This window comes from Phascolarctos cinereus, unplaced genomic scaffold (assembly GCF_003287225.1).
Source record: "Phascolarctos cinereus isolate Bilbo 61053 unplaced genomic scaffold, phaCin_HiC Scaffold_2;HRSCAF=192, whole genome shotgun sequence".
NCBI lineage: Eukaryota > Metazoa > Chordata > Mammalia > Diprotodontia > Phascolarctidae > Phascolarctos > Phascolarctos cinereus.
The window spans coordinates 226,967,619-226,982,457 of NW_027555625.1; the positions used below are offsets into that span (position 1 = coordinate 226,967,619).

The 14,839-nt window shown below is 42.9% G+C and overlaps 1 protein-coding gene across 3 annotated transcripts; it reads left to right on the forward strand.

The window, feature by feature from the left end:
• Positions 1-1,234: 1,234 nt before the first annotated feature.
• On the forward strand, positions 1,235-14,815 carry POLD2 (DNA polymerase delta 2, accessory subunit). Of its 3 annotated transcripts, none has more exons than XM_020984077.2 (11): positions 1,235-1,312; positions 4,579-4,841; positions 9,242-9,363; positions 9,783-9,906; positions 10,776-10,890; positions 11,178-11,376; positions 12,274-12,354; positions 12,511-12,665; positions 12,967-13,094; positions 13,452-13,553; positions 14,415-14,815. In XM_020984077.2, exons 2-11 carry the CDS (start codon positions 4,622-4,624, stop codon positions 14,579-14,581), a joined length of 1,413 nt encoding a protein of 470 aa, XP_020839736.1. In that variant the 5' UTR covers positions 1,235-1,312; positions 4,579-4,621; the 3' UTR covers positions 14,582-14,815. The 3 variants fall into 3 exon arrangements, with proteins under 3 accessions (XP_020839736.1, XP_020839737.1, XP_078005969.1); XM_020984078.2 differs by lacking the exon at positions 1,235-1,312 and adding an exon at positions 1,351-1,578; XM_078149843.1 differs by lacking the exon at positions 1,235-1,312 and having other exon boundaries at positions 4,804-4,879.
• Positions 14,816-14,839: the final 24 nt, after the last annotated feature.

Consider the following 14,839-nt stretch of genomic DNA (forward strand, 5'->3'; position numbering starts at 1 on the left):
CACCATGATTCCAAAAGGTAATGAAACAGATGTCTAACTAGATGGAGTTATGAGAATTTGGCCTCTGCTACTAACTTGTTTTGTGACCTTGGAAGTTACTTCACCTCCTCAGGCCTCAACATCCTCATCTGTAAAATGAGGGGATCAGAGTAGATAGACTGTAAGGCCTCAGGTCTATCTTTTCCTGGTCAACAATTGTTATGTTAGCTTGTGAGCCATATGAGGGCAAGAACTGTGCCGTATATAAGCTTTATATACTTATATAAACTTTATCATTCCCACCTTTGGCCTAAGCCAGCATAATGCTCTACACAATAGGGGCTTAAATAAATGCTTGTTGAATAAATGTTGGGAATGCTGGTTGTTCTCTACCCATCCCCCGCCTCTCAAGAATGTAATCTCTTCCAGCTCTGCCAGTCACTGAGCATATAAGTAGCTTCACACCCAGCAAGGTCTTGGAGGTTAGTCAAAAAATATTTTTAAAGTGCCTCTTGTGTGCCAGGTGCTGTACTAAGCACTGGGGATGATAATAATAATAATAATAATAATAATAATAATAATGATAATGATAATAATAATAATAATGATAATGATAATAATAATAATAATAATAATAATAATGGCAAAAGACAGTCTCTGCCTTCAAGAAGCTTTCAAGCTTGTAAGGGGGACAACATGTTGTGCTAGATCTATACAGGATTAGGGGATGGAGTCGGGTTTACTGTTTTCTCCTGATTTGTTTCAATAGACTTAAGCCCAAGGTGGACCAGAGGATGTTCTATAGAAATTTCAGGTCACACCTTTCAGCTGTCAGTCATCATTTATCAGGAAGATGGAGGGAGGGGGTGTGAACCCCTATTTTTTGCATTTCTGTGAATACGCATCAGAGTTCTTAAACACTTGGAAATGACTTAGGTTCATTTTGGAAAAGAGAGAAATTTCTAATCCTTAAGGCGCAATGGAAGCATAAATGATGATGATGAAAACCAACATGCAAATACACCGCCCTCCTAGGCGCGGGAGCCCGGGAGTGCGCAGCCTCAAAATAGCGAGAATCAGCTTCCTCCACCCTGTCTCTCTCGCGGGTCCAGGAGGAGAAGTGAAGGGGTGGGGCCTGATGCCGGGGGGCGGGGCTGTGGCCTTGGCGCTCCTCGGAGAGGTATCCATTCTCAGCAGCAAGGGCGGAGTGGGGGTGTGACGAGCTCAGTCTCTCTCCAATCGGGGAGGGGGGCGGGGCTCCGGCCTCCTGTTCCGGGGCGGATCGCGGGCTTGGCGGGTGGTGAGGTCCTAGTGGCGGCGGGCGCGCGCGGGGGTGAGTAAGTGGTTCCGGTGTAGGCCGCCGGCAGTTCTGTGGAGTCCGGGCCGATGCGGCCCGTGGGCTCTGCCGTCCCTGGAGTCCGCGGAGCCGAGTCTCGGACGGGCCAGTGAGCGCTGGGAGTGCGCTGGCCTGGTCCAGCTGGGCCGGGCGTGAGGCGGCAAGGCCGCGCGAGCGGAGCCGGGCCGGGGATGGGGTCGGGGCGGGGACCGGGATCCTTGGGCATCTCGTGTGGCCGGCAGACACTTCTGTAGCGCTTCTAGGTTTGTGAAAGAGGACTAACAACGTTACCTCGGCAGCATTCCCATTCTACGGGTTCTCCAAGGGATAGATACAGAGCTGGAAGGGACCTCAGAGGCTTTCAAGCCCCACTCCTCCTTTTACAAACGAGGAAACTGAGGCGCAGAGAGGTGAAGTGACTTGCCCAAGTTAACAGTCACTGACAGAATTTGAACCCAGGCCCTCTTCCGTATGTACCATGCTGCCTCCCTGACATAATAGTGTCTGAGGCTGGATTCTTCCCAACCTCAAATCTAATGCTTTTTCTGCTTTACCACCTGACTCTAAGAGCCCTGGATTTGGAGTTTACTTCCCGGTTCTGACACTAGTTGCATGCTCTTGAGCAAATTACTGAATCCCTCTGAGCCTCAGTTTACTCAACTTGAGTAAAGAAGTTGGATGAGAAAAGCTCCCTCTCTGGGTCTTGATTTGCTTATTGCTAAAATGAAGGTGGACTAGTTAACCTATGTGAGGTCCCTTCTGGTTCTTAAGTTTATTTCTCTTCTCACTCTCAACCTACTTCCAGTGAGACCAAATTGCTCCTCAATACCAGAGAGCTTAGTGTCAGACCTGAATCCTCCAGGGGTCAGAATCACATCTCTAAAACACGGTTTACTCATCTGTAAAGTGGAAATGATGACATCCATGCTCCTTCTCACAGAATTTATGGCTGGGAGGTCATCTTGTCCAACCCCCTCATTTTTACAAATTTTATGAACTGAGGCCCAGAGAGGAGTTAAGTGACTTGCAAAGGGTAATAAGTAGCACTACTAGGATTTAAACTCAGATTGTCTGACTCCAAATAGAGTACTCTTTTCACTGTGTACATTTTCCCCTTGATGGTTGTGAAGAAAGTGCTTTGTGAACCTTGAAGCAATATTAAAAAAATGTATGTAAAGAAAGATACATCACACAGATGGCTATGTTCCAGTTTGTGAACCAGTGTGCCGCTTCAGCCATAAAGCCCTGGAACTTGAGGATTGGAACTGGGAGAGCCCTATCTAGTATGGAACTCCTTATGTCTCCCTGCTTAGGACCACAAAAAGGAAAAGATGTAAAGGCCAAAAGAGACTGTACTGTGGTAAAAGGAAAAGCCCTATGCTAGGATTCAGGAGATCAGAGTCAAATGCCTGAGCTCTGTCACCAGTAAGCTAAGTCATTAATATTCTGGAAAGGCTGAGGATGGTTTTTGAATCCCATCTCTGACACTGACTAGCTACATGACCTTGTGCCAGTCACTTTACTTCAGTTTTCTCCTCTATAAAATGAGAGGACTTGACTAGATAACCTCTGAGGTACCTTCTGGTTCTGTTTGTGACCATAAACGTATCACTTCATCTTTCTGGGCCCTGGTTTCCTTGTTATAGAATGAGGAAAGTGCTTTGAAAACCTTATAAATGAATTATTGTTATACTAAGTTACCTCACTTATTATTATTTTCTTTTTGGAGCTGAATTAAATTCCTGGACCTTTTGCTATAACTCCACAGCTCCTGTGGGATCATCAGTTCATAGGCTAAGGACCACTAAGCCAAGAGCTTGATCAGAATGGAATAGGGTTAGGTGTTAGGTATTGAAGATTTCTTGAAGGAACTAGACTTTAAGCCAAGTCCTCAAGGAAGTGGCAGACATGGGTTGGTGGAGTTAGGGATGGACCTGAGTGAAGATGGAAACTAGCAAATCGTGTGCCAATAATGCCAAATTGATTGACTACAGCTGCAGAAAGAAGGCTTCGTATGAAAAAAATGATGAATGAAGCTAGAAATTAGGGAAGGCCAGCTAGCTAATAGAGGGCCTTGAATGCTAGGCTGTGGAATCTTAGACATTTGTAGATGCAAAGAATCATCAGGATAATTTTTTCCCCAGGCTTTTCATTTTATAAATGAAGAACACTAGCAATTTTTTTTTTTAAGCAATTGGGGTTAAGTGCCCAGGGTCACACAGCTAGTAAGTGTCAAGTGTTTGGTCTGAGGCCAGATTTGAACTCAGGTCCTCCTGACTTCAGGGCCAGTGCTCTATCCATTGTGCCACCTAGCTGCCCCTAACACTAACAGTTTTTAAGTGGCTTGCTGAAGGCAACATAGAGTGATAGTTTTAGAACAGGAAGGGACCTTAGAAGTTATCTGGTCCAATTCCCTTACTTTATAGATGAGGAAATTGAGACCCAGAGAGGTTAAGTCATTTCCTCAAGGTCACATAGGTAGTAAGTGGCATAGCATAGGTGGAACTAGATCTCAGGTCTCCTGGTTCCTCGTCCATTTCTCTTTCCAGAAATATATGTGATTATAATTAATGCCATCATTTTGTAAACTTGCATTGAGCCACCTCAGTTTGAATCAAGTTGTGAAGTAGAAAAGTGCTCTTGGCCCCGGTTTCCCCCTTCCCCTTCATCAGAGAAAAACATAGATATTTTTATTGAATGACTGTTTTCATCCTGTCATTAACACTCATTCAGACAGCTAGGTGTCCCAATGGATAGAGCCCTGGGCGTGGAGTCAGAAGTCCCTAAGTTCAAATCTAGTCTCAGACACTTCCTAGTGATATGACCCTGGGCAAGTCACTTACCCACTGCTTCAGTTTCCTCATCAGTAAACTAAGGATAACGATAGCACTTACTTCCCAGGGTTGTTGTGAACACCAAATGAGATATTTGTAAAGTGCTTTGTGCTGTATAAATGCTAGCTATTATTATTAAGTCATCAAACATTTAATAATGTTTGTTTAATTGAATATAAACACCTACTAAGTGCAGTGAATACGGTCCCAAATGCTGTAGGCAATACAAATGAAAAAGAATGGTCTCTGCCCTCAAGAAACTGATAGTCTTGCCAGATGATATTTTACCCAATTTTAAGCTGTTTTCTCCTAGAACTGTCTTTTTACCTCCCATGTGCCTCCCTGATACTGTGTATTAAACGAGGCTAGTGGTGAGCAGGTACGGAGGCCTTTTGAAAATATACAGTAACCAATTTCTCCTTTATTTAGGTGCAGTGCTCCCAGGGCAAACACCTACCCTAGGACCTCGGCCATGTTTTCAGAGCAAGCTTCAAAGAGGGCCCACACACTCTTGTCCCCCCCATCAACGGAATCCTCCACCTTTGCTCGCATACCTGTGACAACGTACACCAACTCTTCCCAGCCTTTTCGTTTGGGGGAGCGAAGCTTCAGCCGGCAGTACGCCCACATCTATGCCACCCGCCTTATTCATATGACGCCCCTCCTGGTGAACCGGGCTCGGCAGCGTTGGAGTGAGTGGTAGAAGTTTGGGGAATGTTTTTACTCATTTGTAAGTTTAGGGGTAGGTAGGTGGCATAATGGATAAAGTGTAAGACCTTGAGTCAAGAAGACATGAGTTCAAATCCTGCCTCAGATACATACTAGCTGTGTGACCCCAGGCAAGTCACTGTTTGCCTCAGTTTCCTCATCTATAAAATGGGGGTAAAAATAGCACCTACCTCCCAGGATTGTTGTGAGGATCAAATTAGATAGTATTTGTAAAGCTCTTAGCACAGTGCCTGGCATGTAGTTGGTACCATACATGTTAGCTATTAGTTATTATTATGTTTTCACTCACTAGAAAGTGAGTTACTGAGAGAGAAACAGAGACGTTCTTTGTTTATGTAGCCTTTTATTGTAGTCTTTCATTGTAGTGATTCCACAATTTGCTAGCAAAGGGAGATATTTTTTCTCATCTTCTGCTGGATGTTTTCTTTTTTCACAGTTTTCCTTTCCCCCTGATTTTCTTCTCTGCTTCTCCGTCCACACATACTTGTAAGGCATAGCTCTCTTCTCCATTAGCCACAACTGCTTTAATCTTTCTGAAGGAGCTGGTCCCTATGTCTCACGCTATTTCTGCTCATATTGGGTGCTCCTTCCCTACAGCTTCTTTTTTCTCCATTTAGAGGTAGAGGGGTAGAATGGATTATAATTGCATGATTCCATCCTCATTGGCTTTGCTTTATATACACTTCTAGGCTCTACTATTGTAACTATTTGTATGTGAGTTTCTTTCTTTGTATTTTTCATATTAATATGTTTAGATTCATTTTCTTTCCTAAGCCTGAATTCCTTTGGATGCTTGTTTGCTGGGTTGTATCAAGAAAGCCTCTTTGACCCAGTGTTTTATTCTCCCTCTGTATGACATGGATTGTATCAGATAGTTACCATGCCATGTTTTCTGTCCTAGGGCCAGTTCCTCTGTAGGCTTCTTTAGCCATTATTTTCAATTTTTGAATTTCAATTTTCAATTCAGTTTAACAATAACAGTTTAACAAACACTTTTTCAGTACCTACTGTGTATAAGAAGAGAATACAAAGATAAATAAGATGCAGTCCATCCCCACAAGGACCTTGCTGTCTAGTAAAGGAGCTGATATTTGTAAACCTTACCCCCCCAAAGAAAAATACAAAAATGTGATAAATGCTGTAAGAAAGGTATAAAGTATTATGAGGTTACCAAGTAAGGCAAGATCATTTGTCCTGAGGCTAGGGGTGGGGGAGAACTAGGAGGGTAGGGAAGCAGAGAAGGCTATTTAGAACAGGAGGTATTTGAGCTAGATAGGATTTCAGCAGTTAGAATTGAGGTTGGAGAGAATACATTCCAGCCATAGAAAGTGTCATGAACAAAAGGAAAATTCAGGATGAGTTATGAGAATAACATCTAGTCTACATTGGTTGTAGTATACTTTTTGTAAAGACCAGTAGTATGGGATAAGGGTGGAGGAAAAACAGGAGCAAGATTATGTAAAGCCTTAAAGTCCAGGCTAATGATTGAGGACTATATTCCATTGACAATGGAAAATTTAAATGGAGAGTCATGTGATCCATCTTGGCATTTGTGTGTTTTATGGATTACAAGGATGGGAGACCCTTGCAAACAAAATGTATTAATGGTCTAAATTCAGGTGGTTAACAGGGGGATTATTAAGGATGTGAAGGCTTCAAGAGACAGAATCAGTAGGACCTGATGACTGGATATAGGAAGAAGGAGGTGTTAAAGATAACTCAGATTTCAAGTATGGGTATCTGGGAGGACAATGGGTGCCATTATCAGAAATTCTGCAGTTAGCTACAAAAAATAAGAGCCTGGAACTTAGGAGAGAAATCAGTTTGGGGAATCACCTGCATAGAAGTGATGGTCAGAGTGAGTACATGAGATTGCTGAGGGAATTGAAGATTGTTTACATTTAGGGAATGGATGGAGAAAGAGTAGACAGGCTGTTATCAGAGGTAGAAGTAAGCACAGTGCCTCAGAAGCTAGGAGAGAAGAGAGATCAAGGAGAAAGTGATTATCATCATGGCCATTGGTTTCGTACAGTAATAGGTACTTAATAGGTACTTTTTGAATTAAATTGGTCTCTTTTGAGAGAGCAACTTATAGAGTGGTGAGAGTAAAGCTAGATTATAAAGGGTTAAGGGATGAATGCATGTTGAAGTAGTTAAAGGGCAGTGAATGTAGACACTTCTTTCTAGAAGTTTGTCAGTGAAAGGAAGGATAGAGATGGGAAAATAGCTTCAGGAAATGGTTTTGTTTTTAGTTTTGTTTTTAAAAGAAAATGAGGACAAGGACATATGTAGGTGTAGGAAAGTAACTGGGAAAGAAAAAGGGGATGACTAGTGGAGCAAAGTCTGGAGGAAGAAGAGAAGGATGTAATACAAGGGTACAAGTATAGGGGCAATGCTTTGGCAATGAAGAAGGCCTTCTCTGGACATTTAGTGATGTTTTGAGGGATAGAGGAAGAAAGTTGAGGTCACACTGGCTGATCTTGATCTCAGTAAAGTAGGAAAAGATGTAGTTAACCTGCTTAGGGATGAGAGTGGGCAGAGGTTGGCATAAGGGACTGAGAAGAGTGGAAAAGAATAGTTGTTATGGGGAATAATGCAATAAAAAAATTCAATTTCATCAACATTTATTAAGCCCTTACTATGTGCAAGATGTTGTGTTTGATAAGAGATGATTTAAAGAATTGCCACTCAGTAGTGAGGGCCTAGATGAAGTTAGAAAACATTTGTAGTAGACTTAATCAGCTTAGGGTTTTGTTTTTTTTTTTTAACTACCTCCTCTAGCTATGCTTGGTGGTAGGGAAGAAAAAGCAGGAAAAAAAAATGGAGTTACCCAAGGCTGGGGGTTTAGCAGAGAGAGCGTAGCAGGTAAAGGAGGCAGGGGATTCTAAGGTGGTGGCAAATGAACTCTTGAAATACTGACTGCACAGTCCAATGTAGGTAGGGAGACAAGTAAAGCTAATGATGGACTGGAAGTATAGTAATATATCAAAAACTGAAGTCACCCCAGAGATTAACAGGTTCACTAAGGCATGGGAGAATATGAGAGAAATTGCTGGGAGTGTGTGGTCTGGTTAGAGAATGGAACTCCGAAGTTCAGAATCTTAAATTGAGAGGAGCCCTGAGTCATGATGCTGTCCCAGATGTAGCTGTGCCCATTGATGGCAGAAATCAAGTGGAGCTGGAGGTCATGAAAGTAATGAGCTCAGAAAGTTCCGAGAGGTCACAGTATTAGGTAATTAACGTGAAGATCGACAAGACCAAAGATGATGGCAGAGAACACAGTAGAGGGAGAGATTGGGCCAGATGAGCTAAGTTGGCCATTGAGGAAGAGTGACTTAGAAGTTACTAGGCAATAAGTATCAATGTTTCAGTCTGGCATTGCTTATAACATTGTTTCTATGTATTCTGAGTTACTTATTAATTTTTGGAATTTGGGCACAGATTAGGGACTACCTGTTTGTAATACTTTAACTTTTTTTTTCCCCCTCTTGGTATCTATATAACAACAAGTAATAGCTAACAGTTATATAGCTCTTACTATGTGCCACACACAGAGTCATAAGCACTTTACAGTAATTATCTCATTTGATCCTAACAACAACCCTAGGAGGTTATTATTCCCATTTTACAGTAGAGGAAACTGAGGCAAACAGGTTAAGTGACTTGTCCAGGATCATACAGCTAGCAAGTGTCTGAAAAGATGGCCAGAGCTTAAACATTTTATTATTTTTTTTCTTTTTGGCTAGGCAATGGGGTTAAGTGACTTGCCCAGGGTCACACAGCTGGTAAGTGTTATGTGTCTGAGGCTGGATTTGAACTCAGGTCCTCCTGAATCCAGGGCTGGTGCTGTATCCACTACACCACCTAGCTGCCCCCATTATTATTTTTTTCAAACCTCATAATCCTTTCTCCCTTTCCCACCTCACCCCTATTTTTCAAAAGGAAAAAAAAATTCTAAGGAAAGATGTTTTTTCCCAAATCTTTTTGTTCTCTTGATTTGGTCTGGGCTTCCACATCACAGGTAGAGTACTTTAAATTCCTCCTCTAGCTCTAAATTTTGAGAAGCCTTACCTGGAAGAACACAGTTCAGGACCACATCATTAATTCATCTACTTTGTCGCAGAGTACCTTTGTTGTTACTTGTGGGTGCCAAGTTTTCTCTCTTTGTTAACTGTGAAAAGAAGGCACATCCATGTTGGTTGAGGGATTAGGATTCTGTTAAAGTATTCTCATGTGAGGCTGTATCTTGAATGGCCCTCTGCTGTGGGTAAAGGTTGAGGGAGTCCTGAGTCCAATCTTTATGGCCCTTCCTATTGACTTTCTCTTGAGCCTTGGTAAATGACATAACCATTGCTGTCCACAGGCAGTGAAGTAAGTGTAAGGAAGCTCTGTGAACTGCAGCCTGGGGAGAAATGTTGTGTGGTGGGGACTCTCTTCAAGTCCATGCAGCTGCAGCCTTCCATCCTTCGGGAAATCAGTGAAGAGGTGAGCTTTTTACCTCATAGCCACAAAGTTAACCTCTCTACTATGCTCTTGGGAAGGGAAAGCTAAAGCTGGAAGAATCTGGTTGGGGGATTAGAAGAAGGAGAATGCCATAGGTTTGAAGAACACTACAGAAGGTTGTTCCTGGAAAGATATGTTCAAGTACAAATCCAGCCAGCATTACCCCATGGAGCCCAAATGTGGAGGCCCTTTAGCCCTTTGGACTCTGCAAGTCAGGCTTTATGCATGGACACAGGAAGAATAGGACTGGCATTTGAAGGAGCAGTAGGCCCCTTGAATACAGGAAGAAAGGAACAAGGCTAAGTATGAAAGCTAAGTGGGCTGTTATATTGGAGAAATTGTAAGAAACTTGAGCTGTAGGAACTTTGATCCTAAAAAAACCCTCTGTTTTGATATTCCAGCATAATTTACTGCCCCAGCCTCCTCGGAGCAAATATATTCACCCAGACGATGAGCTGATTCTGGAAGATGAGTTACAACGCATCAAACTGGAAGGCACTATTGATGTGTCCAGATTGGTAACAGGTACATGGTACAAGGGCATGGAGCCGCTAGGTGGCGCCATAGTGCACGGAGCACCAGGCCTGGAGTCAGAAAGACTCATCTTCCTGAGTTCAAATGCGGCCTCAGACACTTACGCGTTGTGTGACCCTGGGCAAGTCACTTAACCCTCAGTTTCCTCATTTGTAAAATGAGCTGGAGAAGGAAATGGCAAGCCATTCCAGTATCTTTATTAAGAAAACTCCAAATGGGGTCACAGGGAGTTGGACATGATTAAACACAACTCAACAACAATAAACATGGTGCAAGTGTGTGCTTATTTACTTGCACTCATGGAGGGAATGGATGTTACGATTAGACCTAGTTGGGGCACATGCTACCCATCTCCTGATAGACCGGTAAGAGACTCAGAGTGCAACATGAGATATATATTTTTTGGACTTGGCCAATACTGAAATTTGTTTTGCTTTACTATACATGTTTGGAACAAGAGTTTTGTTTTCATTCTCAGTTAGGGAGGAGGGAAGAGAAATTTAGGGTGAATTTAGAAATTTTAGAAGAGAAGGTAGATTTTTGTGGATTGATTAAAAATCCTAAATACACACCTGTAAGGTGCAAGGAAGATGTAGATGGGTATGGATGAAGAAGGAGGCTACTCTCTTCTGTCCAGTGGGAGCATCACCAAGAAAGCTACAACTTGGTTTGAGTTTCCAGTGGAGAGCCCCTCACCCTAAGGGGTGGAGGATGATTAGGGGTTAGTATAGTCTTGACAATTTGGGGATCTGAATTTAATGAGCACTTCCTTGCTATGCTGCTGTTTGACAAGAAGAAGGTGACTATGCCATTAGGCTCTTCCATTTAACTCTGGAACTCTGATCTACCCTGCTCTTCAGGAATAGTGCTGGCAGTGTTGGGCTCTGTGCAAGATGATGGCAAGTTCCTGGTGGAGGATCATTGCTTCGCAGACCTGCCACCCCAGAAACCTATGACAGTACCTGATGCAGACAGGTGAGGTTTTAATGCTTTAACATTTGCTTTTAGTTGCAGCTCTTGGCTATCTTTTGACTCAAAACTGTGCTGTGCCTTTTAACTTGACTGCTGCCTCAGGGGCTATAAAGTCTCATTTCATAGTACCAAGAACATCAAATGCCTTGTTTTCCTGAAACACTCATCTGCAGTGAGTTTGGAAATTTCCCTTGAAATTCTGCTGAGGCCACCTTCTTTAATTTTAGGGGCCACCCAGAAGAGTACTAGCACCAGCTTAACCTTAGGAAACTACTGACCTTCTCCTGCAGGTTTGTGCTGCTGGTATCTGGACTGGGCCTGGGTGGATGCAGTGGTGAGAGCCTGCTGGGGACCCAGTTGATGGTGGATGTAGTGACAGGACAGCTAGGCGATGAAGGAGAACAGAGCAGCGCCGCCCGCATCTCTCGTGTCATTCTTGCTGGGAACTTACTCAGTCAGAACACCCAGAGCAGAGACTCCATCAGTAAGGTATGGATTCTACCTGTTTGAATTCTCCCTGGACCCTCTCCTGAAGAGAGGTCTGGTATTCCCTGCAAATTCTTATCTTATGCTTTGGCAGGGGTCAGGGGGATGGAGGGGATTTCTGTGGTGAGTGAGCTTCTTTGAAGAATTTGGAATTAAGAACTATACAGGTTCTAGTGATACATTTCCCAGAGTGGCTGCTGTACCTTCTTTGTTTGGATCCCCTTTTTGTTTATCCAGAGATTCTTTTTCCAGGATGCCTGGTGTTATTGTGTTATCAGGGAAATAGAGTATGTATGCAATAACGTAAATGCTTTCCTTTGTCAGCTCCTTAAATAGCTCAGGCAGTGAGACCTAGTTGTTTCTTTCTTTTTTTTTAAATATTTTATTTTTTCCCAATTACATATAAAAACAATTTTGAACATTCATTTTTAATAATTTTGAGTTCCAAATTCTCTCCCTCCCTCACCTACTCCCTTCCCTGATATAGTATGCAAATTGATATGATTCATACAGGTTTGCAATCATGCAGAGCATATTTTCACATTAGTCATGTTCTGAAAGAAGACAGAGACCAAAAAAAAAGTTTATGAAGAAAAAAAGTAAAAAATGGTATGCTTTGATCTATATTCAGACTCCATCAGTTCTTTCTCTGGAGATGGATGATGGGACTGATTTTTGACATAAGGCTCACTTCTCTACTTTGAAGAGAGAGGGCTAATGGGTGTAGGGATGGTGAAGTCGACGGCACAGGACTCTGGCTTTGTCCTTAGTTACTGGGTTCCATTCTGCACTTTCTAGCAGAGTGCAGTTAAGAGGCCTGAGTGACAGGCTCTGGGGAAAATTCTTTGATCCACACTTTCTTTGGGGACTGACATTGACTATGGGGATTTCTGCTTTCAGGCTAAATACCTAACTAAGAAAACACAGGCAGCTAGTGTGGAAGCCATCAAGATGCTGGATGAGATCCTACTACAACTAAGTGTAAGCATACCTGAGACTATAGTTACTGTTAGAAATCAATCCTTAGAACTGGAATTGAGCAACAAATGGTCTATAGTTGGTGGGAATTTGGAATTTGGGAATAAGGATTTGGGGTGAATATTGACAAACTTTTTTTCCTGTTCTCTGTTATGCTAGGCCTCAGTGCCTGTGGATGTGATGCCTGGTGAATTTGACCCAACAAACTACACGCTACCTCAACAGCCACTTCATCCTTGCATGTTCCCACTGGCTTCCTATTCCACACTGCAGCTGGTCACCAACCCCTACCAGGCCACCATTGATGGAGTCAGGTACTTCCGAGGTGGTTTGACTGAGCTGAAAACTTTTTCTAATTTTACTAGAGACTGAATCATTAGGGGAAGGTACATGTTTTAGTGGAAATTGCAGGTGGAGGTAGGAAGTGGTACTGGCGTTTGTAACTTTCTGATTTCAAGACTGGACCACATCAGTCACAAGAGTCCAAAATGACTTGGGTCTTTCAGGGATCATACAAGCCTGTAAGTGTCACATAGGACAGAATGTGGCTGTGTCATACCCAAGAACAGAGAAGGACTGTGTTAGAATAGAACCAGCTTAAAATTTGCTTTACAGGTTCCTGGGGACATCAGGACAGAATGTGAGTGACATTTTCCGGTACAGCAGTATGGAGGATCATCTGGAGATCCTAGAATGGACCCTACGGGTGGGCCACATCAGCCCCACTGCACCTGACACTCTTGGTAAGAGTGGATTGAGTCAGGTAGAGAGGATTGAGCACATTGGAAGGATTAGGAAGTGATTCTTTAGCATGGATTTATATTCCTTTTGTTCTTTATGATAGTGAACAGTAACTTTGTACGGTCCTACTTGAGTAGGAGATTTAGAACCAGAGCTGATTCCAGAAGTCAGTTCTGAGGACCCTCCGGTTTTTCTTGTATACAAAGGTCAGGAACTTGAGGCCCCTTAGAACTATAGATCTCTTCCCATCTGCCCCAGGGGCTCATACAATTGAAATCAAATGAAACGAGACAGTTTTTCTCTTTATGCCTTTTTGATCTTTTGACCGTTTGGTTTTTTATGTATTTTTCCCCTTCCAGGATGTTACCCCTTCTACAAAACAGACCCATTCATCTTCCCTGAGTGCCCCCATGTCTACTTCTGCGGCAACACTCCTAATTTCCGCTCCAAAATTATCAGAGGTTAGTTCCATCTATGCCAAGGGCACTAAAGGTCAGACCACTATATAAGGGGTATATCTTCATTTGGGACTAGTGTCTCATGTAGATTGGAACATATCATACACATACACACACAGATGGGATGGATTTCTAGCATTCTAGAACAGAGTGATATGGTGGATAGACTAGAGTTGGGAATCAGAAGACCTGGGCTCAAGTTTCAGCTCTGCCACCTAACAGCTGCATAGTCTTGGGCCAATCATTTAACCTCTCTGAACTCCCCTTCTTCCTCTGTAAAATTCATTAACATGTCTATTCTGCCTACCTCATAGAATTGTTATGAGGGTGAAATAAGATTATGGATGTGTTTAGTTTTACCAGCTAAAACACTATATAAATACAGGGTGGTAGTTTTTATTAATATTTGCTATCCTGGAACTAGCCCAAGCTCTTCTTTCTGGAGCCTTAGGGCTGAGAAGTTTTGGTAAAATGAAGGTGCTTTCAGTCAATTAGCTCACCAAGAATGTAGATGCTAATCTGGACCTATTTATTAAGACCTGAAAATGCCCAGGGCCCATTGCTAGGTAGTTTCCTTGATCTTTGAGAATTCTGACAGGTGATTATACATTATGTATTGTATGTATATGTTTTGTGCTGATTATATCATTAACTCAAAGTCCCCTGTCTGCTGTGGTTTCTCTGGAACTAGCATAGTTCCCAGTGGGCTCTGGGAGTCACATCTAAATATATCCTAATAGAAGGCATAGCTTAGCTCTTCCCTTAACGATTGCCTGCAAGGGTCTGCCTCCCTTTTCAGTGCCCACTGAAATGGTTCAGGGGTTTCAGATGAGTCCCCATTTCTCCTCCATTTGATCTCTGCAGGACCTGAGGAGCAAACTGTCCTGCTGGTTGCCGTTCCCAACTTCAGCACCACCCAGACTGCCTGCCTGGTGAACCTTCGAAACCTAGCCTGTCAGCCCATCAGCTTCTCTGGCTTCAGCGCTGAGGATGATGATGACCTGGGAGGAGGCCTGGACATGGGGTCCTGAGCTGGGAAGATGGAAACTGAATTCACAGATGAGCTGTGACAGTGATGTCACTTAGACTGAACTACACATAGAGAGAAGACCTGCATGATGCCAGGGAACTCATGTAAAGGTAGGGCCCGGAGCTAAAAGGTCATCAGGTTCTTTCATGCCAATGAATCTAGTATGTTTCAGGATTTTGGCAGCTTGTAACTTTGTAAATAAAACTTGGAAGATTTGCTTCCTGTCTATTATGCACACTTGTCTTAAGCTCTTGAGGGC

Excerpts from the sequence above, each read along its gene's own strand:
- POLD2 (XM_020984077.2), top strand. The coding sequence starts at position 4,622 with ATGTTTTCAGAGCAAGCTTCAAAGAGGGCCCACACACTCTTGTCCCCC. Across the intron at positions 9,364-9,782 it reads TTCGGGAAATCAGTGAAGAG|CATAATTTACTGCCCCAGCC; the intron begins GTGAGCTTTTTA and ends TTGATATTCCAG. Across the intron at positions 13,095-13,451 it reads CACTGCACCTGACACTCTTG|GATGTTACCCCTTCTACAAA; the intron begins GTAAGAGTGGAT and ends TTCCCCTTCCAG.